At 36.3% G+C, this 27255-nt stretch overlaps 3 protein-coding genes across 3 annotated transcripts; 1 reads left to right on the top strand and 2 right to left on the bottom strand.

The window, feature by feature from the left end:
- Positions 1-24: 24 nt before the first annotated feature.
- On the bottom strand, positions 25-5619 carry LOC105446582. Its single transcript, XM_011683582.2, has 4 exons — positions 5559-5619; positions 2491-2588; positions 1591-1718; positions 25-960 (listed from the first exon to the last, which is right to left on the bottom strand). Exons 1-4 carry the CDS (start codon positions 5596-5598, stop codon positions 810-812), a joined length of 417 nt encoding a protein of 138 aa, XP_011681884.1. The 5' UTR covers positions 5599-5619; the 3' UTR covers positions 25-809.
- Positions 5620-5787: 168 nt separating this feature from the next.
- On the top strand, positions 5788-18101 carry LOC580354 (pinin). The gene is made up of 9 exons (XM_030998498.1): positions 5788-5927; positions 10186-10446; positions 10801-10869; positions 12134-12203; positions 12536-12639; positions 13394-13469; positions 14160-14315; positions 14677-14815; positions 15114-18101. The coding sequence occupies exons 1-9, from the start codon at positions 5806-5808 to the stop codon at positions 15608-15610; spliced, it is 1494 nt and encodes a 497-aa protein (XP_030854358.1). The 5' UTR covers positions 5788-5805; the 3' UTR covers positions 15611-18101.
- Positions 18102-19586: 1485 nt separating this feature from the next.
- LOC100891928 (UPF0692 protein C19orf54 homolog) lies at positions 19587-25048 on the bottom strand. The gene is made up of 7 exons (XM_011683581.2): positions 24924-25048; positions 24204-24399; positions 23757-23840; positions 23288-23409; positions 22623-22749; positions 21870-21940; positions 19587-21349 (listed from the first exon to the last, which is right to left on the bottom strand). The coding sequence occupies exons 2-7, from the start codon at positions 24359-24361 to the stop codon at positions 20997-20999; spliced, it is 915 nt and encodes a 304-aa protein (XP_011681883.2). The 5' UTR covers positions 24362-24399; positions 24924-25048; the 3' UTR covers positions 19587-20996.
- Positions 25049-27255: the final 2207 nt, after the last annotated feature.

Here is a 27255-nt window from a genome sequence, read left to right as displayed (position 1 = left end):
GCAAATAGTACTATTGGAGTCACCTCTTGCGCATAGTTTTAACCAGAACCTCTAAAGACAGTGTATATTTGTATACTATTCATGAAACAATGAAAATCACTTAAAATGACAATTGCTTGATCTGTCCAGGTGATCTGTCCAAGTAACCTGTCCAAAGTCAGGTTTAGTGACCCTATCCACTTCTCAAGCAATTTTCTTTCCAAGTGATTTGATCTAAATCTAGTAGCATTATTTCTCCACTTCCTTGTCCTCCAAAATCTGCAAAGACATCATCAAAGAACACTCACGAGGCCTCCTTCTGACCCTTTTCACTGTTACTGATCTTTCTACAGAAGCCACAAATCTTTATGGGTCCTAACCTATATTGTTGTCTCTTGACCTCTCCCTGGCCCAATTTTTTGCAAGGCATGTGTAGAAAATTCATGCAAGAAACCCTAGGTTCCCCCCACAAGCCCTCCCCCTTAAAAAATATATAGTATTCCAGAAGTGCTTCTGGTGGGATTTTTCAAATTTCCTCGTTTTTAGTCTCTGGAAAAGGAGAAAACTAGGGCACACTCGACACAAAACAGGCTTCAGACATCTGCCCCAGTTGGGTTCAAACACATGATTCTTCCGTTCAAAATGGCAGACACTCTGACAGATTGAGCCAACTCACAGTTTCCATATATCATGTACATGAAATGTCGATTAGGAATGACATTGCTATGCCAACCTCCTCATTCAGCTCATCCTAGTAAGGAACATAGACGGTCATGAATTATCTGGATGACTTTCCAATCACAGAGATGACTTGACTTCTAGTTCTCCTGTCATGATCGGAGCAGACGGCAAACTTCTTCAAACTGTTTCTTCGCTCTTCCAATCTCAGGTTCTCTATGGGTATATGTACATGCCAGAATCCCATGCGGTAAGTTCCCCATCAGCAATCCAATATGGCTGCCTGCTGAAGTTGCAATTAAGCTGTATATGAATATGAAAATACAATCAAATAATATTCAATATCTTTCACACATTATAGTTAACTGCTTTTTTTCAGATATGTTTAAGTCCATATCTAATTTGTCTTGGTCATACATTCATTATTCTTCTTACAATGGTACTCTTTGTAAAAGTTTTTTTGTTAAAATGTTTCTAAGACTTCTATCAAGATTAATTTGCACTGTAAATAAAATATACCAATAATATTTGCATGATTTACACATTCCATATGTACATATCAACTGTTCAGAGCCAGGTGGACATAAACTCACATCCTAATATACAGATTAATATCCTTCTGGCTCTCAAGTTCAAGTTCATTTATTTACACTCATCATTAAAAATACAGAATATACAATAGTCACATTTACAAATACAGAATAAACATACGTAAATATCATACATCCAATCAAAAAAATAACATAATGAGAGTGAAGGGATGAGCTAAAAAGGAGTATGGTCCTAATGCTAGCTAAAGTCCATCCCTCATATATGCAAATTAAATGTTGTACTATCTCAACTAATTATGTGACAGGCTTTTGCCCCAAACAATTCAGAGGTCACCCAGGTAGCATATGATCAGACCAATATTAAGTTCTACTTGATGAGTACCTGCAATTTGTTTGTTGATGCACCTGGAAAGAGAGTGACCCTTGACCTGTCACATAAACACTCAGTAGACTTGTCTTCTGTTTCCGTGAATCATTGAAGAGATGAAGGATCTGCTTCACATCACAAGTCTGTGCAAATAAACAGAGGAAACAGTTTCAAATGAAGATGACATCAATAATAAGTACATAAATCTTGAATTGTGAAATGAAAGTGGATTTTTAGAGAAAGTTGAGATGCATTGTTTTATCATGCAGTACAAGGGTTGTATGGACCAGCAAAATGTACAAAAACAAAAGCTAAAAATGTTCATAACTACTTGATATAAATAACACAGACAAACAAACATTTCAGCAAAGTACTGTTAGAATTACTTTGAATTTATGCAGATCCAGAGATCCAGGGATATCATATGTATTCATATACTACATGTATGAAGGACTACACACTGCTTTTTCTCACTAGGGCACCAGACTGACAGCTTTGAAGTATTTGTGCTTGAGGCCCCTTTTTAAATTCCGATAAATTTGTGGTTTGGGGCCATGTACACTGGTCACCTATCTCTGTAGAGTCCTGATAAAGGCTCCACTTGCATTGTTCATTTGAGATGTTCTAATATTCATTCCTGCACATGAAGTCCAATAGGAAATAAACAACAATAATAAGAATGTCTGTTTCTCAAGTGACTCACAGCCAGCTGATAAATGTCACAATTATAAAAATAATAATAAGAATAATAATCATGATAGAGGGTTCTTGTACAGTGCCAATATTTGTCAAACTTGACACTCCTGGCACTCCATAATGATTACCCCGGCTTTATCCATTATAAAATTCAAACAAACTCACTTTTTCTACTTCATCCTTCATTTTGGGGGTTATCATATTACATTTTAAGTTTACCTTCTCAAAATCTTTTAGCAGACCCATGGAATACAAGCAGACTCCTTGATGTGAGACTAGGCAAATACCAGTGACCGCACCTCCTTGCACCAATTTCTCTGCATGTAAAAAACAAATCAGAGCATTTGAATCACAGAATCACATGGATATTGGATATTAATCAATATCCTAACACACCCTTTCACGGTTACAAGAGCGAACAGCGCAGGCAGTGACGCAACAACACATGCGCATCTGAAAACATTGATGATGCAATGGTTACTCGTAAATTAAAATGCCTTAACCGTGAAAAGGTGTATTATCAGGCCTTACTATTCTTGTTTCAATCATGTCATGTTTTAATCTGTGGGTAGAACAAAAAAATACATAACAAATATACACAATTTAGTAATCAACATTCATATCAAATCAGTTAATGATTTTTTTGATGACATACTGAAAAAGTATACACTGGAGAGTGGAGATAAAACATATGATTTGTTTATCAAACATAGGGACTAGTGCTGTAACATCACGGATATCTCCAATTCCGTTTAACCGCCAGTCAAAACCGGACGGTTTTTGGTTAAACGATTTAAAAAAAAATTTTTTTTTTTTTTTTTTTTTTTTTTAAATCGTTTTTTTAAATTTTTTAAATTTTTTTATTTTTACTTTCATTTAACTGCGAGGTGCATTTAAAGGGGCCGATTTGTGCTTGTGAACTTGTCACAAATAATAGTAACAATGTTGTTTTTAGAAGAATGTGTAAGATCATTAATGTAAATTAAAAACAGTAGAGGACCTAGGACAGAACCTTGTGTAAAAGTTGGATGAATTATTATTATAAACTACATATTGAGATGATGAGATCTATTACAAAGATTACTTTCAAACCAAGATGACAGACAAATTGGAGTGTTGTTCTAGTTTTGGAGTGGTGAGTCAACACACAGATTACTGAGCTGGGAGACATTGCCAGGCATAGTGCCAGGTGGAGGGGCATAAATCGAAACTTTAAAAAAAATAAAAATTAAAATAAAAAATAAAAATTAAAAAAAAAAATAAATAAAATAAAAAAATCGGGAAAACGAAACCGTCCAATTGAAAACGGAATCCGCCATGGGCGGTCGGATACCGGACGGTTAAACGTTTGACTACAGCATTAATAGGGACAATACTATAGCCTTTACACTTGACACTCAACAAGTTACCGGTACTTAATAATTCAGAACTTAAACCTGAACTTGGAAAACCCATCTAACCATAGGGCATTGCCACTCATTACAAGGTTACATGAAATGCTGGGGGTCATTTGATGAAATCATGAAACTAACTCCATGACAGTCATATCTTTGTCTGCGACCTACAGAGATGTCAGGAAGTGGAAAACCTGTTTCATAAAACCATGATAAGCGACAAATTCATGATTTCAATACTATCGGCTAAAAATATAGTCTTTTTCACGATCCATCAGATTTTATCCGGAAATATCAAAGGAGATTATGAGGCTTAATTTCACTCAAACTGTTCAAAAAAGTAAAAATCTTAGAGACTGGTAGCACCAATGATACAAACATCAAATTTGCACTATAACCCATACCCAATCGAAATAGGACCTATTTCTATTTTTTTTTTAAAACAATGAAAACAAGATATTTAGGTCTCACATTTAAAAAATAGACCATGCCCATAGACTAACTTAAAGATGCCTTGAGATGGTGTTCTAAAATGATATGACAGGTTTGGAGTCGCAACAAGGAATTGTTGCGGAAATTGCCGCTCATCTTGGCAAAGACAGTTTTGTGAAACACTTAGTATATACAAGTTGAGCGACAGTGGGGAGATGACGTTGATCGTGTAATTATGACGGTTTTGAGATCTAGCCCCGTTTTAGCCACAGTATGGTTGAAAATCTGCGGCACTAGTAATTCATAAATAGAAAGGTCTAAATTAATGTAATTGATTTTGAATTTACTTACGTATGAAGATGATTTGATCAAGGGACTTTATGAACCCGCTATATACGGTATATGCCTGTATATATTGAGTTCAAATTATAATCCGGATCATCATTTTAAATATGAAATCAATTGATACATATTCATCATGATGTTGTTCAAGATGTCTATGTTATGCTCTGCGTTATAATTTGGTTTAGCCAGGAGTAGTCTTTTGAAAAGTGTTATATTGCATGTTTGTTTGTAAATTTAATAGTGATAGATTTTGTAACAAATAAAAATTGATACAAGAAAATTGGTACAAGAAATTTGCCCTAACCTAAGATAGCATATACGGTAGGCTATGGACTATTATTATTAATAAGTTAATATCATTTACAGAATAGAAATACAAGAACATGAGAAGTGATTTTATTCCACCCAATGTTGATGTAGAGAATCAACAAAATCTTCATTAACATGAAAGACACATTTTTATATGGCCCCAAGACAATGAATTCTCCTTTGTTGTGTATCTATAGGGCATTTTGATATGCAAGTATAGACCATGAAAAAGGTTTTAAGGAGGCGGTGTGGCGCATTCGGATCATCATGCCGTCATGCGCATGGGTTCGAGTCCCACCCTGATCAAACAAAAATACAAAAATACAATAAGGCAAAATATGATGGTCACCACATTGTGTGTAAGCGTGCCCACTGCCCTCTAGGCCTCTGCTCTCGATCATGTCGAGGCAGGCTATGATTCAGGGGAAAACACTCTGTTCCCCCGACTAGAATGTTAACTGGATCGAGGCCCCGAGGGTATAGATATATGATAGAGAGTCGCACCCTATTATATATGCCATACTTGCTTGTTATTACGCTATACTTCTCGAAAAGTGTAAGGTGAAAACCCAGTCATTATAGTGTGCCTGTATACAAAACTCTAATCTTTCTACAGATCTTCGTGATACTGATACTAGGCTGCATGCATCACTCCAGCAAAGCATAGTAGTCAATGCTAATCTAATGCATAGCATAGGCATAGCCCTTTGAACTCCCTGGCCCTGCTAATTAGAATAAAGAAGAAAATATATTATATGATCAAACCCATGCATGCGCCATTCAAGGCCAAGTAAGTGAGCTGCTTACCATTAACAAAGTCTTCCCAGTATCTTGATTGGTCCATCATTCTTGAAAGATATCTACCTTGGTTTTTCAACTTCTCTACTCCTTTCAGTTTACTTTTTACACTGACTGTCACTGCAGGTACTTGGAATTTGGAAGTGGAGCCACACGGGAAATTCCCTAGCTAGACGTACGTGTGCGGTGGATGCAGTGCGCGCGAATGGCGCGACGTTTCGTACAGTGCGCGCGCTCAATTTGTACCAGTTTCAAGATGGCTACCGTCGAGGGTGTGAACGCTTTCCTAGCTCAAAGACTAGAAAAAGCCAAGGAAAACCTAGAAGATGTGGAGCAAAACATTCGTAAACTCACCGGAGGAGATTCCACCGAAAGAAGGTAATTTGGAAGTTTATTTCAATGTGATTTCCGATGTTATGAATATAATTTGCACTGTTTGCACTTTGCAGTGATATGTGAACTGAAATGGGACAGCTTTGCAAGTTTATGTGTCACTGTGTGTTCATCATCAACCATGCTGGTCACATCGCCAGTTCCGCGAACGCGGACGTGGCCACCCCCAAGGCACCAGGCCTGCGGCTGAGCTAGGGCAACTGGCTAGGCTTCGGCTTTGACTTATCCCAGCAGAGATGAATGATGCAGCTGCCCTGCAGAATGCAAGTGTGAGCTAGATCTAACTAATAATTAGATATAATATCAATGTATTTGGTAACACTAACACTAGTCTAGTAGTAACAATTTATGAAGGGGTGACCCAAGTTCGCGGATATTTTTCTTTTCTTGCAGTTGCATATTTAAAAAAATCCAGATCAACATAGATCTATAATGATATATCATGTTCCATACGTCATAAGATTCGTAATTTATCATATAATCAGATTATATAACATTCCAAGGCTTTATTTACTTCAAATCAATGATAAGACGAGAATATCGGAAGCCTTACCACTACCGACGTCCGTCAAAAAGTGTGACCTAAGTTCGCGCATGATATTTACTGCCCTCTTGTGATGGGCTTTATATATGTAAACATTCCAAAAAGTTACGTAGTTTCAATCAGAAGCCGAACTTTATATTGAAACTTTGAAAAATATAATAATTTCTCTCTATCATTGAAATATTGCCCGATAAAAATACCCTTGTTAAATTTTGCAAATAAAAGACAATAGAGTAAAGGAGCCCGTAATCGGCCAGCTCCCGTTTTCGGCCGATTGGTTGGATACAAGGTAAAATCACTATAAAATACATCGCATAATAGCATAACACATATCCCACACATACCATACCATGCCAGTGTCACTGAAGAACCACATTTGCAATGGAAAATATATCCTAAAATATCACATTTTAGCGATGTAATCGCCGGTCCCGCTACCCAAATCTGAAAAATCGAGTATCTTACGCGTGTCTGTAAGAAATATGGGTACCATAAAATGAGCTTTATTTCAAGTATTTTTCAGATTTAAAGCCCGATTTTGTGCTAGTCGCAAGCTCAAAAGTATGTCATCGCATGTATTAAATCAATGCAGCCGCACACCGCGACGCACACACGATATCTCTATCTAATTCAGATTCCAACTTCCGATCACCGCTGTGCCCGTCTTCGGCCAGGCGAGCACCAGGGAGCTCCGGCGTGGGATACCTGCTCCGCCCGCTTGTGCTGTACATCAGCGCGGAAACGCACGGCGCGCGCGAGCGCTTCCTATTGACTTTGTACATGCGGCCGTAAACTGAAACGCTCGGCCGATAACGGGCTCCAAAACAGTGAAAATTGAAATGGATATTGTCATGGCAATTCGTGATTTTTTTCTGGGATTCTTTTTTTGTGTAAATAATAATAATATTTGCTTCATGATTTGAACAAGAAATGATAATAAATAGGAAGTAAAGAGTCCTAAAAATAGGATTTTGTCTTAAGTGGCCGAAAACGGGCTACTTTACTCTATTTTTCAATGTTTATGTGTTAATGTCAATGTAGTCCCTATCTGCATGTCATTTGTTTGTTTGAAAAAATTATCATGTGTCTCCATTTTATATGTCAGCCATACACGAGTTCTCGCTCTTTTCTCTCTTTGTCTCTCCTCTTTCCCCTTTTAAATTTGTATTCTTACGAACCATAGATTCATTGAAATTCACAAACACAGATACGGTGGAAGCAGGCGCGCAGGTTCCGTTTTTCGCGTAAGAAATTGGAATTTTATCATTATTTTTCGGAGTCGATCCCTCTAATAAACTGATTTTCATGTAAAAAAAAACACAATTTGTTATGATAAAAAGCGTGAAAAAGCTAGCTTATTCACATTTTTATGCCGCATTTTGACCTTTGGAGTTGTCGACGGTGCTCAAAGATTTCGTTGTCTCAGTCCCACACAGGCATCGCGTATCGTTCTCCTGTTATAAGCGCTTTTAGTGTTAGTACGCAAACTTTGGTCACGCGCGAACTTTGGTCACACCACCATACTTTGTCTTAAAAAATATATGGCGGTGTGACCAAAGTTCGCGCGTGACCAAAGTTCGCTTTCTCAAAAAATCGGTAAGATTTCGAAAATCTGATATCACCAATGGAAAGAGGGTCTTAAAATTACCCAGAAACAAAATTTTCTTTAGAATTGGTTGCGAAATTGTGAAAATATTGACAAAAGATCGGCAAATTTTGCAGTTATTTGCGTCCGTTCCGAAAAATTATCAACTTACCGATAAGGGTCTGGAAATCTTCATTTTGAGATCAGAAATTCTCAAAATTGTAAGTAAAGAGTGGTACGAACTGATTGTACGATATCTTGCCTTGCAAATTATGATATTACCTTATTTTTGATGGATCGCATTTTTTGATAAATCAACTGTAAACCACCGTGCGTGAAGTTAGGTCTCATTGTTTTTATGACTTTTTTAGATGCAGCGCGCGCGCACGATCAGACATCGAATTTTTAGATCGCGATATCTCCGAAATCCTTCGACGGTAATTTTTTCTAGTTGAACCAATCTGTAGTAAAAAACTTTGCCGTCCATTTGGTAATAATTGAAATAAACAAAGTTGTGTAGAATGTGAGAAATCATAGATCGAATATCACATTTTGTAATATGTTCTAAAATGTCCGCGAACTTTGGTCACTCCTTCATACAATCAATCGTTATGTTACTGAACTTGTCTTTAAAATTATAAAAAATGTTAATCTTAAATATAAGTTTAAATTTTAATTTTAACATTAAAGAGAAGAAGAAAACTAAGATTATGAAATGCAAGAGGCAGGTAAACAATACCTAATATGCGTCCGACATCACCCCTTCCTGCAACCAACCTTCCCGAACAGTAGCTTCGGAGTTCGCTAAACTGAGGACTATTTCTTCGCAGGAAAAGCACTTTAAAATTGGTCAAAAAATAAATATGAATTGTAAGATTTTGCTACCAGAGTGATTGCGATTTGCTTACCTTTCATGTGTTCTTGATGATAATTGGTAAAGGTGTGATTTACATGTACATGGCAAAAACGCTGACTTCTTACGAGAGTTCGCGATGTATAGAGAACTATAATAGCGATTACCTTATTTGCCGGCGATAAGGCCGCACCCCCTGATTTTGACATTAAAAAAAAACAAACTTTTGTTGAAGTCAGTTTTGATCTCTTGCTTACAAATGTTGATGTGACCATAATCACCACCTTAGACCGCTCGGCCATCCCACACTGATACTAGCCAATGCAGTTTTCTGTGATGTATACATTGGCGCATTGACGCATAGGCCGCACCCGACTTTTTGATATTTTCTCTTCCATAAATACTGCGGCCTAGTTTACGCCGGCAAATACGGTAGTGTAAAAAGGCATGCGCGCAGTCTCACTCAATTCAGTGAAGGGGTGATCAAAGTTAGCACAGATTTTAGAACATATTAGAAATTGTGATATTCGGTCCATGTTTTGTCATATTCACAAATTTATTTGTTTTAATTAATACCAAATGGACGGCAAAGTATTTACTATCAATTGGTTCAACTAGAATATTTATCGTCAAAGGATTTCAGAGATATCGCGATCTAAAATTTTTATGTCCGATCGTGCGTGCGCTCTGCATCTAAAAAAGTCATAAAACAGCGAGACCTAACTTCACGCACAGGGTTTACAGCTGATTTATAAAAAAATATGATCCATCAAAAATAAGGTAATTTCATAATTTGCAAGGCAAAATATCTTACAACCCGTCAGTACCACTTATTCCTTACAATTTTGAGGATATCTGCTCACAAAATGAAGATTTCCAGACCCTTATCGGTAAGTTAGTAATTGTTCGGAATGGACGCAAATGAGGCACAATTTTTTGTTAATATTTTCATAATTTCACACCCGATTCCAGAAAAAATCAGTCTATGGGTAATTTTATGTTCCTCTTTTCATTGGTGATATCAGATTTTCAAAATCTTACCAATTTTTTGAGATAACGAAGTTTGGTCAAACAGCCATACATACTATAGTATAAAGTACTTGTATTTCATGTTTTTTACATTATTGTTTAAATATCCTAAGATTTTTTTGTTTGTGTATGTAAAAATATGTATTTAATGCACTTCATACACAGGAATTGGCAATATGAAATTATGGCATATTTTATTAAACAATGCCACCTATTTGTTCCCCATCGACAGGGTGTCAGTTGGAGATTCAAGGAGGCTCATTGTTGGAGAGCAGAGAAGAATATCAGGTGATCAGAGGAGGGTGTCGGGTGATCAGAGGAGACTTGTAAGTGACCAAAGGAGACCTTTGAGTGACCAAAGGATTGAGAGGAGACTCTCAGGTGACCAGAGAAGGCTTTCAGCTGACCAGAGAGGCGTATCCGGTGACCAACGTAGAGTCTCCATGGATGCACCAGGAGCACGGGGTAGAGGCGGAGGATTGATCGTACAGAGGTAAGACGGATCTGCAATTTTCTGTTACTTAGATTCAAGGTATCAGTTAATATTCAAAATATCATATCAGCTAAAAGTGGGACGGAGGGTAAGTTTCAAAGAAAATGAACATGAGTAAAACACTCCAAAATGTAACTTGTAGATACTCAATAACCACAATATATATTTGTAAAAGGTTTTAAACATTTAAATATTTTTTTTTCCCACTCATTCAAAGTTAACACATGCCTACCCCCCCCCCCCTTAAAAACAAAAACAAAAATATTCATTGACTTGCCTTCAGTCTTTTAAAAAAATGTGCTAAAAAAATAGGTTCCACTAATATGAATGTTCAATGTATTTATTTTTTCACAGGCTTTCACTGATGGAGAGACTTGGGGCACCGCCTGCTAAGAGACCTAACCTGGGAAATCCATTTAGCAGGTTAGTCCTTGACTACCAATTGCCCTATATCTGGATAACCAATAATTATCTCATTCTCAAGTTATTGAAACAGCTTTTTGTCTTGACCTGGCAACATCAGGGTTTTTACTAGGGATTTTCTGCTAAATTGTTCCACATGATGGCCTGGGTAAACAAGATATATTATTATTATTCTGATCTAATACCAATCATTCCTAGTTTAAAGATAGAATATTAAGCCTTAGCTACTAAACACAGAAATGAGTTTCATATCTCAATCTTTTCTTATCCAGTAGATTAATGGACTCATGATAGAGATTGGTGATAACTCTCTACTTGTATATATATTTACCAGTAACTGCATTTAATTCTTGACAATGGGAATGATACGAACAGAAACTAAATAGAGCTTGCTAATATTGTTCTATAATCTTTATTTTCAGTTCTTTTCAGACTGAAAAATTGCTGGTACTCACCATATCTGTTAGGTTTCAAATCAAGTGTCAATTGAACCATATGATTAAGTGAAAATAGTAATTATGTGCAATGTAAGGACTGGATTAGGGCCAAATGTTTGATAAACTCTACTAGAATGTTTTCTAACACATTGAAACAAATACCGGTATATATACCTACCGTATTTGCCGGCGTAAAGGCTGTAGTATTTTTGGAAGAGAAAATATCAAAAAGTCAGGGTGCGGCCTTTGCGGCGAACGAGTTTAAAAAAATATTTAAAAAATCGCATGTCACAACCATGAAAGACAGCACGAATTTGTACATATGGGACAACAATGAAAGGTGATGGACATTTCTAGAATAACTGTCTAGAATAACACATTTCTTACCGACAATTATGTGTTATATTTTTTAAATGAAGGGGAAAGTTTTGTCAATCTCGTAATAAAATTCATAACTTACCAACCAAACTCTACTGGTAGATCTAGATTTAAGTTGCCATAGCTAAAGCAACCTCAATCCTCTCGACTCGCGTGAGCAAAGCTGTGGCGCAATACACAAGAGAAAGCTGCAAGGGAAAGCATCAAGATCGGGGTGACCGAGCGGTCTAAGGCGGTGGTTCAGGTCGAATCTACGTTTGTACGCAAGAGTTTGTATCCCGCCTCTGACAAATGTTTTTTTTTTTTTTTTTTTTAAATTTAAATGTCAAAATCGGGGGTGCGGCCTATGCAGCGCTGCGGCCTTATCGCCGGCAAATACTGTACTTTCTTTAAAGATATGCTAAAAATAATCTTTAATTACACCTTGTGTGATATGTTTGTATTTTCAGGCTAGGAGGACGAGTGGGACCAAGGAACCGAGCCCCCAGTGATGATGAGGAAGAGGACCTGGATCACAAGGTGAGAATCAAGACTAGATTATCTCTAGTCTAAGTAAATCTTTCATGTCCAAAGGGACATGGGGAAAATTGAGTATGGAAAGTTGTTGTACCTTTAATCTTTTCATTTTGTTCTTCATATCTTCATATTATATTTGCAGAATGAGATCATAATGTATTTACTTCAGTTAACCTTCTCTTTCTTTTTTAAATGATATAACTTTGAGTACACAAACCAATTGAGACAAGCCCATTGAAATATGCTACATAGTGGATTCCAGTAAAGTTCTATTATTATCTTGTTATAGTTTTTGTTATGTATCGTAAATACTTTTTTCTTTCTCTCTTTGACAGCCTCTTGTTCAATCCTCTGTGGTAACTACCCTCACAACATTGACACCCAAAACCCGTCAACAGACTATCAAAGAAGGACAGAAAGACAAGAAGAGTACTGATAGGTGAGTAGCCAGCCCGTGGGATTTCAAGAAAAGTGACTCGGTAACATTGCTTTAGATTCTGAAACAAAATCCTGGATTTAGCTCATGCTGCAATGATAATTATAAACCTTTAGGTCAGTCAGGAATCCCATGAATTTTACAAGCTGATGGCATGTCTGATAATCAAGATATTTATGATTAGAAATCAAAATGTCATTTTTCGTTTTCCTAAAGGTTTTTTAATAACACTACAGTCTATTGGGGAAAATGAGTATGGTAAAACCGGTCACTCAAAGACTTTTACTTTTTTTGAGGCACTTCATGATCATTTTGAAGCGCAATTTTTCTAAGGCTTTAATATTACACCATATCACAGACAATGATAACACGTAGGGCCATGCCTCTCAGATTTAACATTGTTAAACGATGCCTTTAAAGTCATTTGAGGGATAGGTTTGACTTACAATTTATACAAATATCTTCAAAGTGTACGTGTGTAGGAACCAAGGGCATATGAGTTCATATCAACCATCCAAGAAAGTCAAGTAAAATAGAATGGTGTGTGAATGAGACCATTGTATTTTACCTGCAGTTAAACAGATGTAACTGGAAACATCACAGATAGAAATATTGTCTTGAATTATGATAACAGCTCCTGTAGCTGTATCATTTTGAGTCTAGAAATCAACGATCTTGCTGTCAAGATAATTTACCGGTAATAGTAGTAGTATAGCAGTATCTTCATTGCTGTTGCTTTTCTTTGTTTTGTTTATAGGAACAAGCGCATGTTTGGTCACCTTTTAGGCACCCTGCAGAAGTTCAGAGATGAGAGTGATTCAAAGACAGACAAGGTTTGTATGTTTACAACTTATTTCCCCTCATGTAAAATATCACCATACAGTCTTATATAACTCACAGTCATTCCATGATATATAGTGATTCAGAATACTTTTTAAGCAGACCTCTTCTATGAAGATTAAAAGAACAATGATACAAAATTAAAACTTATTTCTAATCCACATTAAATTTGTGACATCCACCCAATCTTCTATATAAGGTGGTTAATAATGTTCAAATGAAGGCTACATCAGTATGTGTTTGTTCATTCAGTAGACTTTCAAAGGTCTAACGTAATATTATGTAGACATTGTATCTGCATAATGTAATTACATATTTGATTGTAATTTATGAGGAAGACTTTAGGTTGTGGGCTATGGCAATGGTTCCCTAAGGTGCTTTTATAGTTATATAATTTATTTGAGTTCATTTTTATATTTTATTCAAATAACTGAAAACAGACTCCCTTGCAAAGTCGCAGCTGACTCTGTCCTCGGGGCTCCACATTAACTCATTTTTACGTAGGTGTCGTAGGGTCTGTATGCAAGAGCCCCCTCTTTAAAAAAAAAATAGGGGGGGGGTTCAAAGTTACAGTTTTGTAAAGGCCTATGGGCCTACGGCGCCTGCTGGTGTCCAGCCTTTCTCGACAGTAATCAATGCACCACTGTTTTTGACAACCTTTGACATCATGTTTGACATTCCAGGACAAGCGCAGGAAGGAGATTGAGAAGAAACTGGATGAGAAAGCCGTAGAAGAGAAGAAAGCTGTGGCAGAAGAGAGGAAACTTTTAATGAGGGACCGGAAAGATAAGCAGGCAGAGCTCAATCGTCTAGAACAGCTCGTTGAACTCACACAGGAGGTACTTTATTAGATGGGAGAAATGCAGTTTCTTTTGCTTCTGTCAATCAATTCCTTCAAAATGTTAATATTTGACCATATTGAAGGGAATATTTTCACTGCTAATTTTATTTGTGGTTGATTTTATTTCAATTTCAGTAAGGTTATGTTTATCTAACCAAATCCACTTTATCTGCTGATGAATTGATTCTGAAGGGCCTTAAGATGGGAGTTTATTCAGTGGTTAGCTTGTGGGAAATCCTTCTGGTCTTATCAGGCAACATCCTTTATTTGACTGTTAAAATATAAATTTACATATACATGTATGTAATATAATACCAAAATATTGTATTCATTGACATTGTAACTTTGTTTATCCATAGCACAAGGAATGGGATGCTCACTCTGCCGTGCTAAGTAACTACATCCGCACCAGAGCCAAACCTTCCATCTTCTACAAGCCTGCCAAATGGACTCTGGGTACAGAGAAACTCTTCAAAGAGTCTAAGCAGATACTGAGTGGTGAGTCATCATCTTGATACTATATCTTTCATTACTTCTGGAGGTTTTCCAGGGTATTTCATTTGTGTGATTTGACCACTGATATCATTTGTCGTATTGAATAATATGAATAATCAATTTGAATTTGTGATTTGGTATAATTATAATTAATGAAGCCGTTGTGAGGGATCTAATTGGAGTGATGTGATGAAGCCAAACGAAAAAATAGTTTATTAGATCCGCCAAAAGATCAGCACTTACTTCTGTCATATAGTGTTAATTGTGTTTAACTATAACCATTTTATTCTTTTCTTCTCAGCTGCTGTAGAGAAGCGTAAAGCCGAGCTGGAGAAAGAGATAGCCGAGTTAGAAGGGAAGCCCACCAAAGAAGAGGAGAAGAAAGAAGAAGATGAAGACTCTAAGAAGGACAGGAGAAGGAGCGGAGAGGACAGAAGGAAGAGCGGTGAGGACAGAAGACGGAGCGTGGAGGAGAGAAGACGTCGCCATAGTAACCAAGATGAGGTAAAGGGTAAGAAGGATGATAGGGATAGCTCACATGTTAGGGAAGATCGTGAGAAGCATGGCAGTGATGAAAAGCGAAGAGACAGAAAAAGGTCTAGGCATGAAGATGACAAAGAAGCAAAAGTTTCCAAACCGAAAGACTCTGCTAAGATTGAAGAGGATCAGTCTTCTAAAGATAAAGAAGATGAATCCTTGAAAGAGAGAACTGCTGAAACAAACCCTGATCACGATGAAAAGAAGGAGAAAAGGAAGATGATGATGGTAAGATGGAAGGTAAGTATGAAGAAGAGGTGAAGATAGAGGAGGAAGAAGGAGGTGAGGTGAAAGAGAACGGTCAGGATAAGGAAGATGGGGGTAAACAAGGCAAGGAAGAAGAGTCACAGGTGGTAGCTGATGAAGAGTGGGGTAATGTTGGATGGGGGGATGATGGAGACAATGCCGAGAAATCAGCAACAACTGATGCAGTAGCAGGTCAAATGGATGAGGGACAGAATGATCAAGAACAATTGGACTATATTTATGATGACCTGTGAAGCATTTCTGTTGAAATTGGGAAGGAATATTTGTCACATACCATCACATTTTTGTTTTCAATGAAAAATACTTGATAGGTTTTAACATTGCATGATTTTTGTTTTAATGCATTGTCCAGGGAGTGAATAACCAAGGTCACAATATGATTAACAAGTAATGATAATGAATTCTATTTAAGAAATATGTTTTCAGCTTCCACAACTTATAAGCTTATGATTTGAAATCAGCTACTTTGAAAGATGAACTTTAAATTTAAAAGGAATGTCTGTAGATTAATTTCTTCAATATTTTTTAAGAGTAGCTCCTCCTTGACAGACTTTCTGATCTGATCTCCTCTATCTTCTCCTCTTCTCACGCAACAATCTTAAGTTTCCCTTCACATAAGGACAATGAGCATGCGTTTTCACTGTGCTTTAACACTTTGAATTGGGCGGATGCTTTTAGGGGGAAATAACAAATCATTACATACCTTCTTGATTTAGAAAGAGGTGGAGAGTAATTTAAAATGGGAATTTGGTTTGGGTTGCAATCCAGAGAGAGAGCGTGTGTGTAAGGAGGGGGGGGGGGGGGGGAGCAGGAGGGAAGGAACTGTCTTGTTAATTGTAGACCTGTCTGTGAAACCAGATTCTTTGGGAAATTCAATTATGCAATTCATTCACTTCACAGTATGATACTTGTAACGATTCTTCTCTACCTGCAAAATTCAATCAAGGTTTTCTGCACAAGAAAGTTTCTGATTTGACATTACCCCGTTTCCTATACGTTGGGGTAGTACGGTGTGTTACTGGTGGGTGAAATACATAATATAATCTTTATATCTTCAACCTACCAATATTCCTGGGAGAGAGATAGAGAGTGTGAGAGAGAGAGAGAGAGAGAGAGAGAGAGAGAGAAAGAGAGTTGAGAGAGATACAAATGAACAAAAAACAGGAGGGGGTGGGGGTGTGGTAAGCTTGTATGTCATTACTTTGGGAATTTTAGAAGTTTTGACATTATTTAATCGTAAGACTTGTATTGTACATTGTAAAAATGTTTTTCATTTATGAAAGAATTTGGATTGTTGATAAGGTGTATGTTATTAATGAAATATTAACTTGTTTTCAAGCAGGATGCAAATATGCCAACTGAAACATTGTATGCAAAATATTCTCAGAACATTAGTTGTGTAGTTGACTAGCCCTCTCGATTATCCCTGAATATAGTGTCTGTTTGACATTACCAAACTTTTATTTAGCTTCAAGGAAGCATCTAGTTAATAATCTCGCGAAAATTGGTGGGTCTTAAAGTGGCTGGAAGTGGCACTATTTTATGTCTTTTGTTTTTTACTGCCAAAAGCTTCCTCAAAAACAGGATGTAATCTGGTGCCTTCAATGAGGCAAGGATTTGTATTGTCAGATTATCTTTTGTCCGTTTATCTCTGGCTCTTGCTATTTGAGTGAGTGTATAATCTGTCAAATTGTGGGTGTATGAGTGTGATTGTGTGTATACTGCTTGTCAAGAAGTGGGGCATTTTGCACCATTTAGTAGGTGTGTGTGAATGTCAAGTGATATTTCTTCCATATATGGTCATTTTTTTAAGGATAGACTGGGCACATTGCCAGAGTATAGTCATGAATTATACAATTAAGAAAAAGAGAGAAAAGATTAACAAAAGCAAGACACAGTTTGTTCCAAGAATTTCGCACTGCACATATATATATACTTGTATTGAATGACCATTTTGTTATAATTACCAAAATATGTCTCCATTATATTTCATGGGTAGGTTTATCCTAGCCCTGTGTTTTCTATTCTAATTTTAAACCTGCAAATGAAAATATGTTTTCAATTTAAGAATACAAATTTGAGAGTGTTTGAAGAAAGCGATTTCTCAAGGGATGTTAAATTGGCACTCTCCACAAGCAAGATGTGTATTTCTTATTCATGTCATGCATATAGTGTTCTTTTGACTTTACTTTTGTTTGCTTCATATTTTAGTTTGATATGTTTTAAAAACTCAATTCTGCTATAAACTGGTCACAATTACAAACAATATTTCGACATTTTGTTTGTGTTTTTTATATTTTGTTTTAAATCTATTGTATTTTGATGAAAATGAAGAAGAGTAATTGTTTCATATCTCATTTTAATTTTATTTCCCTTTTAGGAGGGGGGGGGGGGGGGGTGAGTTGGGTCGAGGGATTCAAAAGTCAACGTCAGGATCATATACTTGTAGGTTGACAATTCTGTATGTAAGTAACAAAAATGATTTGCCCTCTTTTGTTATATTTACTATTTTCTCAATGTTATCAAGAATGGAAATATTGTATTACATCTTTGACATTTGAGAGCAAAATTTTTTCCTGTTATTAAATCTGGTCATAGGTCTCTATAAGAAAGGTTGATGAGCATACAATGAACTTTCATTAGTTGTTATTCAAAAGACTGTTTAATATAGCAGAAGCACTGTTTTGTTGTTCACTTTAATAAATACATGCATTTGTTTTGATTAGATCCATGATACAAACACAATTTTTCGAGATGTTAGTGTTAAACAAAACTATTTACCTGGGTACATGTATATATTTTTTTCTTCAGGGGGATGGGTAGGTAGGTTTTTTTTTCTTCTTCTTTTTGAATAATGAATAAAGCTTGCTTGAAGATACAACATTATGATTTACAGCCATTAGCTGATTTGTCCATATTAACAATAGGAAAACTTCAAAGTATAAATATTCCAAAATACTCTATATTTCACAATGAATCCATAATTCATGTAACAGTTGAATGATAAAGTCATGGAAAGCAATATTGTTAAAGATAGTTCTGCTTGTACTTCAGTCTTGTTGTACATAGCTAGGCAAGTTGTATCAATACTAATAAAGACTGGCATCTTAACAAACTTGAAAACTAATTTTGCCCCCCCCCCCTCCTTTTAATTTTTAGGGCAGCTGTTTTGTCCCATTTGATAAAAACAATTAAACAGTAGGTAGTTAATGAAAATGAATGTGTGCCATGTAATCTTGTATTATTAGTGGTAAGTTTATGTACATAATCTACATGTTTATACCATTTGTGTTTTGGGCCTCGTTGAATGAAAGTTACTTGTGATATTAGTTGTATTAGCTGAAGCTTTAATCAATTATCTGCCAAAGCCAACCACAGATGTTCTATTGTCGGTGAGCAAGAAATCGTAGGCTTCAGTTGCAACTTCGTTCAGTTGTAATTTTGATGAAATGAGGCTCGGAACCAGGGGCATCCGAACTCCATACTTTCTATGAATTTATTATTAAATCTTTTTTTCCTTCTAAATTGCTTGTAAATTTGTTGTGATCCACCCCTCCCAAGTCAAAATGGTCTAGTGATGCCCCTATCCGGATGTAATACTTGTACAGCGTATCTTGATATGTATAATAAATGATTATCTTTTATTTCCAGTTATAATCTATATTACTGTGTGTTTGAATTTATAATTGTAAATCGATTTCAAAGTTGAATGAAAGGCATGCAATGAAAACACTATATAAAATAATGGCAGAATAGAAAGACAGGGAGAGAGAGAGATAATTACATTTATAGAGCAGGGAGCTCCCACCTCCCTGTATCCGAGAGAGAGATTGAGAGACAGACAGACAGACAGACAGACATAATGTATAGAGGAGGTGGAAGAGGCAATGGAGGAAGAGGAGCTAGAAAATGGGGTAGGAAGGGAGAAGAGAATGATTCAATTTGCAAAAGAGTTCATAATTCGGAGGCATTAAATGAACACTTAAAACTTTATTAATGTCGTCATTCATATAATTTATTCTACAAAAGGCATTTTCTTGAAACATTCCATACTGTTCAACATAGTACTGACATGTATGACATTTATTATAGGCATGTGTTGATTAATTTTTGAGGCAAAACTGATCCACATGCAAACTGCAATTAAAAATAATTTTGTGCAAATGATGTGCAAAATATCTCTGAAGAAAGTAGGTCTGTTTCATTAGTGGACAACTGAATGGATTTATTAGACAGAAGATATTTTTCTCATGGAATCAAAGCTTACACTGAGTGCCCACAACTGCAAATAGATGATGTCTGCCATAGAGATTAAGGTAGAAACTATGTTATACCCAAGTAATGAGCATAGCAATGAGCTACCCTGACACAGTAACACAATCTGCTCTGTGTAAATGTGAGTTGTGCTTTTTGATCAAATATTATTTCCATGCAGCAAAATTCTGGTTAGTTGGTAGGTCTAAACAACCGAACTTTTGTGCCAGTTTGACTCGAAGCGGAACTCCAATACATTTACTACAAGAACTCGTGATCATCTTTGATCAAATCATATATAGCATATCTTGATATTGGCATTGTAACTTATCAAACTCCATTGATTTACATTAATGTTCTGATTTGTAAAAAGTGGTGGCATAATTGTTCGCAATCGTAGCTACCAACAATTAAAATTCCCAAAGCACATTAGCCACTGCAGTAAACATATTGCACCAAAAATCAGCCTACAGACAATCAAGTTATAACACATCACAAGGCATCACTGCAATCCCACATTAACGATAGCAGAAAAATACTGCAAATTCTAACTACTGACTTTGAAATGTCAAATTTCAGGCAAATATCTCTGGAAGACAATGTTGCATATAAGATAGGCAATTTACAAGTCTGCTGTTGCAGCCAGTTGCCAATAGGCTTACTTTCAGATCATCATTGTAAAGCTTTAATTAAATTATCTATCTTTAATGGTTTAAAACATTACCAAGTGAATCCTTTATTTTGGTCTATGGGAAACAAGAATATTTGCCCCGAACAAATATAATTGCCAAGAATTTCATGGCAAAATGACTCTCCTTACTGAATCAAAAGGATTACTAATGAAAACACATACTATTCAGCTGTGATTAAATTGTATATAAATACATTTTGAACATTTACAATAAATGGCAAATTTTATGCAAATTAATTTTGTCAAACATAGAAACCTCGCTAAAATTTTCTATGAGGGTGTTTCCTTCACCATCTCAAAGAAATAATTGAGTTGGACTGAGTTTGCATGTTATTTCAATTTTATATGGTACAGATATTCTGAAAAATTACTAAATCACAAAACATGTTCAGGTGTTTTTCTGCCCCCCCCCCCCTCCCCCATGATACATCATCGTTATAAGGCATCCAAAGGCTTGTCATCTCTCCTGTTCAACAGGATGACTTTCTCTGCTAAACCAGCTGCCAATCCTTCTTGATGAAAGACAAACTCTCCCTCAAGGGCGGGGTCATACTCTGTCAAGTTCATATTGCTTCTCGCTAGGACGTCGTACTGCCACGCCCCAAGAAGACGACTCTTACCCTGCCTAGCAAACAGGAAGACCAACGATGCTTTGCTGATGAGATGCGGGAGGATGGAGATCATGTCATCTGACCAAGGAGGAGGTAGGTAGGTGAGGTTAGATGAGGTGCTGTCACCATGACAACAAGGTGGAACATCAACATCGTCAGGCAGTATTATCACAAAACCTGAATGGGTTTTTGAAATGGAATGCAAGAGTATAAATTTGCTTTGAATAAATAAAACCATTGCTCAATGAATATTGTGCAAATTCTGAATTGATTTACAAGTACAGAACACAGAGTGGCTGTGAATGAGTAAAAACCCAGCACAATTTTAATACAAGGATGTTATAATACTTGGAACTAGAAATACATGGTATTGCACTTACATCATGAAATAGGATCTTACTGTAGATTATCATCAATGCTCTAATGTGCATTTCCGTTTATTAATGTCTGTCAGATCTTTGTTATTAAATACCAGATGATATATATGTGCTACACTACTCTTAAGTACCATGTTTAAATGTTCAAACTCTCAGAAATCAATTGAGATATTTGGTCTTTACCATGTCTGCAATTCCCCATATTGCTTTGGTCAAAGAACATATAAATTTCCATACTTCTTGAATGAATGTTTCCGACTCTCGTGGCCTGGGTGTCAGAAGGATATGGTACTTTTTCTTCAATAGGTTGGAAATCTTACCTGTGAGGACTGCCCAATGTGCAAAATGTCCCTTCCTTGTGGCCGGTTCATTGTTTGAGTCTTTATCATATCTGAACCAAATTTTGGTCAAGGCAAAATACATGTTGAATTGAATATTCCAGTACATTACACTTAAGCTTCTGTTCATGTATCTGATGTTTATTCTATAATCAATGCATACATTTCCCATCAGTTGTGAGTTTGGTTGTTTGGCATCATTTGGTACTAGAGGTTGAAATCATATTTGCAACTGTTGCATAATGTCAGATGAAAAATTCAGTTCAAAGTAATACAATAATCAGTTCTGTGAAACTGTTACATACAGAACTATTGTAACCCCTTGTTTGATTAAGCATGAACAGATTAACAGTGAGGTCTCATTTATGCATTTCATTTCTTGCATAAAGGATGATAATAGTTGACACTACTGGTATGAAAACAAAATTGTTATTTTGATTGATATGAATTCATTCACATTGGTGCCTTACAAACAGAACTAAACAAAAGTAGTTGAAAGCAAGATTAAGACCGCTCTTAGAAATTAGGCAGTGCTCCACACTAACTTTTATTTGTGGGGGTTGTGACTGGATTGATATGTTAGGGTCTGTATGCATGCCTTACTCATCCCCCCCATGTTGACAATTTGAGGCCCACTTGTATTGGACACCTGTTGGTGTCTAACCCTGACTCGGTTCTTGCAAAGGGTCTCTCTGACGAAGGTTATATGGTAGTTAAGTTTGGGTAAAAGGATACGGTACTAATACTGGTAATCCTCTTGCTAGATGACTTATCACATCCTTTCTATGAATCTGAAGACCATCAGAGAGCAGTCTTCCTGTCATGTTAAATTCTTCCTCTGCAAACTTCAAGGTATTTGATGCTGAAAACAGTAGAAGGTTAACCAATAATAAATCATATACCTATTCATTGGGGGAAAAATGCAGCCATTTACAGAGATCGATCTTGTTGTCTTTAATTAATATATATCTTGAATATCCAAAGTCCTTAGGAAGCACACATGAGAAATGCGCTAGATCTATACTAAAACAGCATATTATTATTGTACTTTCTGCGCTACATAGTGTTTTTCTGCGTATTCATTATCCCATATTTCTTACCTCAGATTTATTTAGTTTCTACGAGTTCTTTTTCATATCTCTGTCTTCTGTGAGATAAGAGGCAGATATAACAGTCTACGAGTTCCTTTAGGGCATTTTCTTTTTTCAATATTTAATTTTATTCAACTTTCAAAAAAACAATATTGAGAACTTGAATAAGGTAATAAATAAGAAATATACAAAGAGGAAGCAGAAAGACAGAGTCCTAGCTGATCCAAGATCAAGACATGTACTGGTATTTGAATATTTGATTCAATGCAGGATAAAAACACACGTTCTGTTATACGCAGCGGATCTTACCTGAAAACATTTCCCCCTGGAGTGTGTATCCTTTTTCTATGGCTGAACTCAAGACTACATTCAGACTTTTCTCTGCTGAATTCAGCATGTTGGCAGCCATACATAATGCTACTAGGCCACAGCTGCGTACAACAAGTTTAGAAATATAAAGAAATGGTAAAATATAAGAACTAAACATTTCTACCCACTACACCATATATATTAATAACTCTGCAACCCAAGGATATATGGATATGAAAATGAATTGAAGATATCTTTATAGAAATATGAATCAGATAGATATCTACATATCCTTGTCCATAGATCACATACCAATTGAAACAACATTTATGCTTAAAATAACCTTCAAAATCAAAGTTAAATATGAGGAATCTTCTTGGAACTTATCATTTCTAAATCGCACTAAAAAAATGAGCCGTATTATAGGTTAGGGCCTAAAGAGGAACCTTTGATACTGCCGCCAACTTACGTTGTACCTTGCTGACCCACATGCTTGATCTGTTGATTACAAGCTAGCCACCGAGTCCTTGCTTCATCTGTTGACTGCAGTCTCCTACAAAAGCAACGGAAGGAACCAATCAGGTCATATCCCTTTTACAAGACATCGTTAAAATGCAACTATCTTGAAAGTTGAAACTCTTGCATCATTTCACGACACTGAGAAACCACAAACTTGTACATGTACATTTGTTTCTTGAAATGATGCTCAGGTAATAAGAGTAAGAGTCATCATGCTTTGTAATTGATTTTTATATTAAAAATATCTTCTAAAATTCATTTATTAATTATCTATTATTCAATCATTTTTTTCCTTCATTTTTTTTTTTTTTTTTTTTTTGGGGGGGGGGGGGGTCTATGAATTCAAGAAGATATGATGCAGCAGGCTAAAATGCTCAAGAAAGATGCTTGTTCTTACCATGAAGGCAGCCTCTCAACAGTCTGTTTGACCTCGTCAGCAGAACTCTCAAAGTCTCTATGCATCTGCTTATCATCTAAATGGTTTACAGGTGGCGGAACAACACTTGAAGAAGGAGGAGGAGGAGGAGGCGGTGGAGGGGATGGGAAAGATGCCATCCCGCCTTATTCTAGACTTCTTTTGTTGATCCTTGGACCTACAATTTAAATCACAAATATACAGTAAGATGAATATAAGGATTAACTTGCAGTCAGCATTTACTACTTCATATTGTTAAGCAAACTGCCAAACATATCTTAACCATATCATCTTAGTTAGAAGACTTGAAGTACCCCCCCCCCCCCCAACAACAAAAAAGAAGATCTTTAAAAACCAAAATTGATGTGTGACAAAATGAAACAAATATGCCAGAAATGGGTGATACATATTACATGTTTTATTCTAAAACCCAACTGTACCTAAGTATTTGTTGAAGTAGATATACACACAAGCTTTTTCTAAAATGATAATGAGAACCAAAACAAAACGACACCGAATCGTACACCGCAACGTTTACATACCGCATCCACACCGATTCGCGACGTCATTCAATATACCAACACATTTCAACAACTCTGTGTACACTGCTATTCTGCGCACTCTGGAACTTGGAAGTTGCATATTTTTACAAGTTTAATTATTTTTCGCTTCATATTTCCCACAAACTAGGAAAGAACTAACCTTGAAACAAAAGATTGGAGGAAGCATTCCGGATCAATAATTTAGCATTTCAAGAAGTCAAGAACGTCAACGACAGACTATTAAGCTCAAAACTAGACGTCACTCGCGAGTCTGCTACTGTTAGTCTTGAAATAAAATGTGGGCGTGGCATATGCAATGGTGATGGATATGGCGCGGCCTTCGAAGCTATAGCTTCGTGCGCTGGCGGATGAGGCGTTGGGCACAACGGCCCTAATGACAGAAATAACCGTCTGGTATGGGGAATTAGTCTACAATAAAACTGACATTTGTTAACCTTCCCCATATTCATTGCCAAAAGTCAGCCTGATTTATCAATTTTACGAGAAATGAAGCGAACGAGGGGAAAAGGGACACTTAATTTGTTGTGGTATAATTTTTTTTTTTTTTTTTTTATCTTTGTTTTTTTATTTTTATTTCTGCGTTTTCAAAATATTGATAGTGATACATAATCACATACATAAATTTACAATTATTTCTGTATTATACATAATTACAAAGTTTTCAGTACATTAAGATGCATACAGACGCAAAAACGATTTTGATATAAAAATACAAAATAACAATTAGGGTTATATTCGGGCGCCGTGCTGCCCGAATCACGACGATATTCGGGCAACGAGGTGCTCATTTCATTATTATGGAGATATTCATGAACCTCGCTATCTGAAACCATACGGTTTCTAAATTTTGCGAGCGATCAAAGCGAGTGGGGGAAAAAACACTTTAATATCTCTGAAATGTTATTTCCTCATCAAAATAGCAGCATCTTAATTTAAATCCTCTCGCGGCACCCTCGTTGAAAAACGCTGTACTATAAAGGGTCAAAATATGAGGGGGCAGATTGACCAGGCCAGGAGCCTGGGATCACTACGCACATAGCTTACCCCTTTATATTCACTGTAAAGTGAAATGGCCACAAATAGACCTACATACCCGTATATTATCTTTTATCTTTCACTCTTATCTCAATTTCTTTTTCTTCTTTAATTTACCGTACTCTATATCGGATCACCCCAATCGTTTTTCGATAATCGTTGGGTTAATGCACCTCTTACAACAGATTTAATTCATTTGAGACTTAGGCATGTTCCCAAGTTAATGGTTCGAGCAAGCTACACTGTAATTTCCTATCTCACTTTCTTTTTTCTTTTCTTTTATCTCTCCCCTCGCTCTCACTTTATTTTTGCCATTCGTTTGGGGTGAGGTCACACGCCCCAACTTTTTCAAGTACCCCCAAATTACCCCTTTTTACGTAGGAAAAGATCCCCCTTTTACTTTGACAAGTGCCCCATTCTTCTTTGATAAAAAGCACCTTCCCCTTCTCACTTCTCATGAATAATAATACTATAGCGCCGTCTATCTTATTCTATTCCGAGGCGCATTAATTATTATTACTACTAGCTGCCATTATAGCGCTCCAGTATTTGAAGCAATAAATTCCTGCCAGGTACCATTTACCTCACCTGGGTCGAGTATAGAAAATGAAGGTTAATGCCTTGCCACAGTAGTGCCGTATCGGCGTCCGGGGATCGAAACACGACCTTTGAATTTCAAGTCAAGTGCTTAAACCACTCGACTACGACACTTTCATATCTGATATAATTATGTCCCAACTAAAACTTGATAGGAGCCCCTTTTTCTTTACAAAAAAGTTTTTCCTTTTGCACCTCTTTTGACTTTGAAACGTGCTCCTTTTCTTTTCAAATAAGTTTTATTTTCCCTTTTGATAATTCCCCTTTTCCTATTTACAAAACACGCTCGCTTACATCATTGATATAATAATGTTACTTATCAAAGGTCTTTTCCGTCTTCAAGGCTTTAACAACAAAAAATTGTATTGCCCTTTGCGACCGACCCCAAAATTTTAAAACCTACGGTCGGCTTTTAATTATTTTTTTGACCGTTTTTTAGAAGAAAAACAATTTTTTTTGTTTGTTTAAATGGGATATAACGCATACAATCATAATATTATTCCCAAATTCTCATTCTTTTCTGCCCTAGTTTCTAAATCTTGCTAGCGTAAGTAGGCCTATAGCCTATGATTCCGGTGTGTAGCAGAAGTGGTTGAAACTCGTGTGTGCAAGAAAACACAACTGTATTTATGTTTATTTATTCAGATATTGTTTCTTTATTTTAGTTTTCCAGCAAGTGTAAGTTAGTTTAACATTGAACAATTCAAATTAAAACATGCCGAGTTCAAACATTGAATATTGTTTAAAATTCTTGTCAGATTTGACTAATTTCAGACTAAAAAAACGGATAAAAACATACACTGAGAACAATCCCCAGAACTAGAATGAAGAGCATATAT

This window comes from Strongylocentrotus purpuratus, unplaced genomic scaffold (genome assembly GCF_000002235.5).
Source record: "Strongylocentrotus purpuratus isolate Spur 01 unplaced genomic scaffold, Spur_5.0 spur5_scaffold_5, whole genome shotgun sequence".
In the NCBI taxonomy this organism is placed as follows: Eukaryota; Metazoa; Echinodermata; class Echinoidea; order Camarodonta; family Strongylocentrotidae; genus Strongylocentrotus; species Strongylocentrotus purpuratus.
This window is presented reverse-complemented; position numbering and strand designations above follow the sequence as displayed.

Excerpts from the sequence above, each read along its gene's own strand:
- LOC105446582 (XM_011683582.2), bottom strand. The coding sequence starts at position 5,598 with ATGATGGACCAATCAAGATACTGGGAAGACTTTGTTAATG. Across the intron at positions 1,719-2,490 it reads TGCTAAAAGATTTTGAGAAG|ACTTGTGATGTGAAGCAGAT; the intron begins GTAAACTTAAAA and ends TTATTTGCACAG. Across the intron at positions 961-1,590 it reads CATCAACAAACAAATTGCAG|CTTAATTGCAACTTCAGCAG; the intron begins GTACTCATCAAG and ends ATTCATATACAG.
- LOC580354 (XM_030998498.1), top strand. The coding sequence starts at position 5,806 with ATGGCTACCGTCGAGGGTGTGAACGCTTTCCTAGCTCAAAGACTAGAA. Across the intron at positions 10,870-12,133 it reads CTGGGAAATCCATTTAGCAG|GCTAGGAGGACGAGTGGGAC; the intron begins GTTAGTCCTTGA and ends TTGTATTTTCAG. Across the intron at positions 12,640-13,393 it reads GACAAGAAGAGTACTGATAG|GAACAAGCGCATGTTTGGTC; the intron begins GTGAGTAGCCAG and ends TTTTGTTTATAG.
- LOC100891928 (XM_011683581.2), bottom strand. The coding sequence starts at position 24,361 with ATGGCATCTTTCCCATCCCCTCCACCGCCTCCTCCTCCTCCTCCTTCT. Across the intron at positions 23,410-23,756 it reads GTGGGTCAGCAAGGTACAAC|CTGTGGCCTAGTAGCATTAT; the intron begins GTAAGTTGGCGG and ends TGTTGTACGCAG. Across the intron at positions 21,350-21,869 it reads ACATTGGGCAGTCCTCACAG|GTTTTGTGATAATACTGCCT; the intron begins GTAAGATTTCCA and ends AAACCCATTCAG.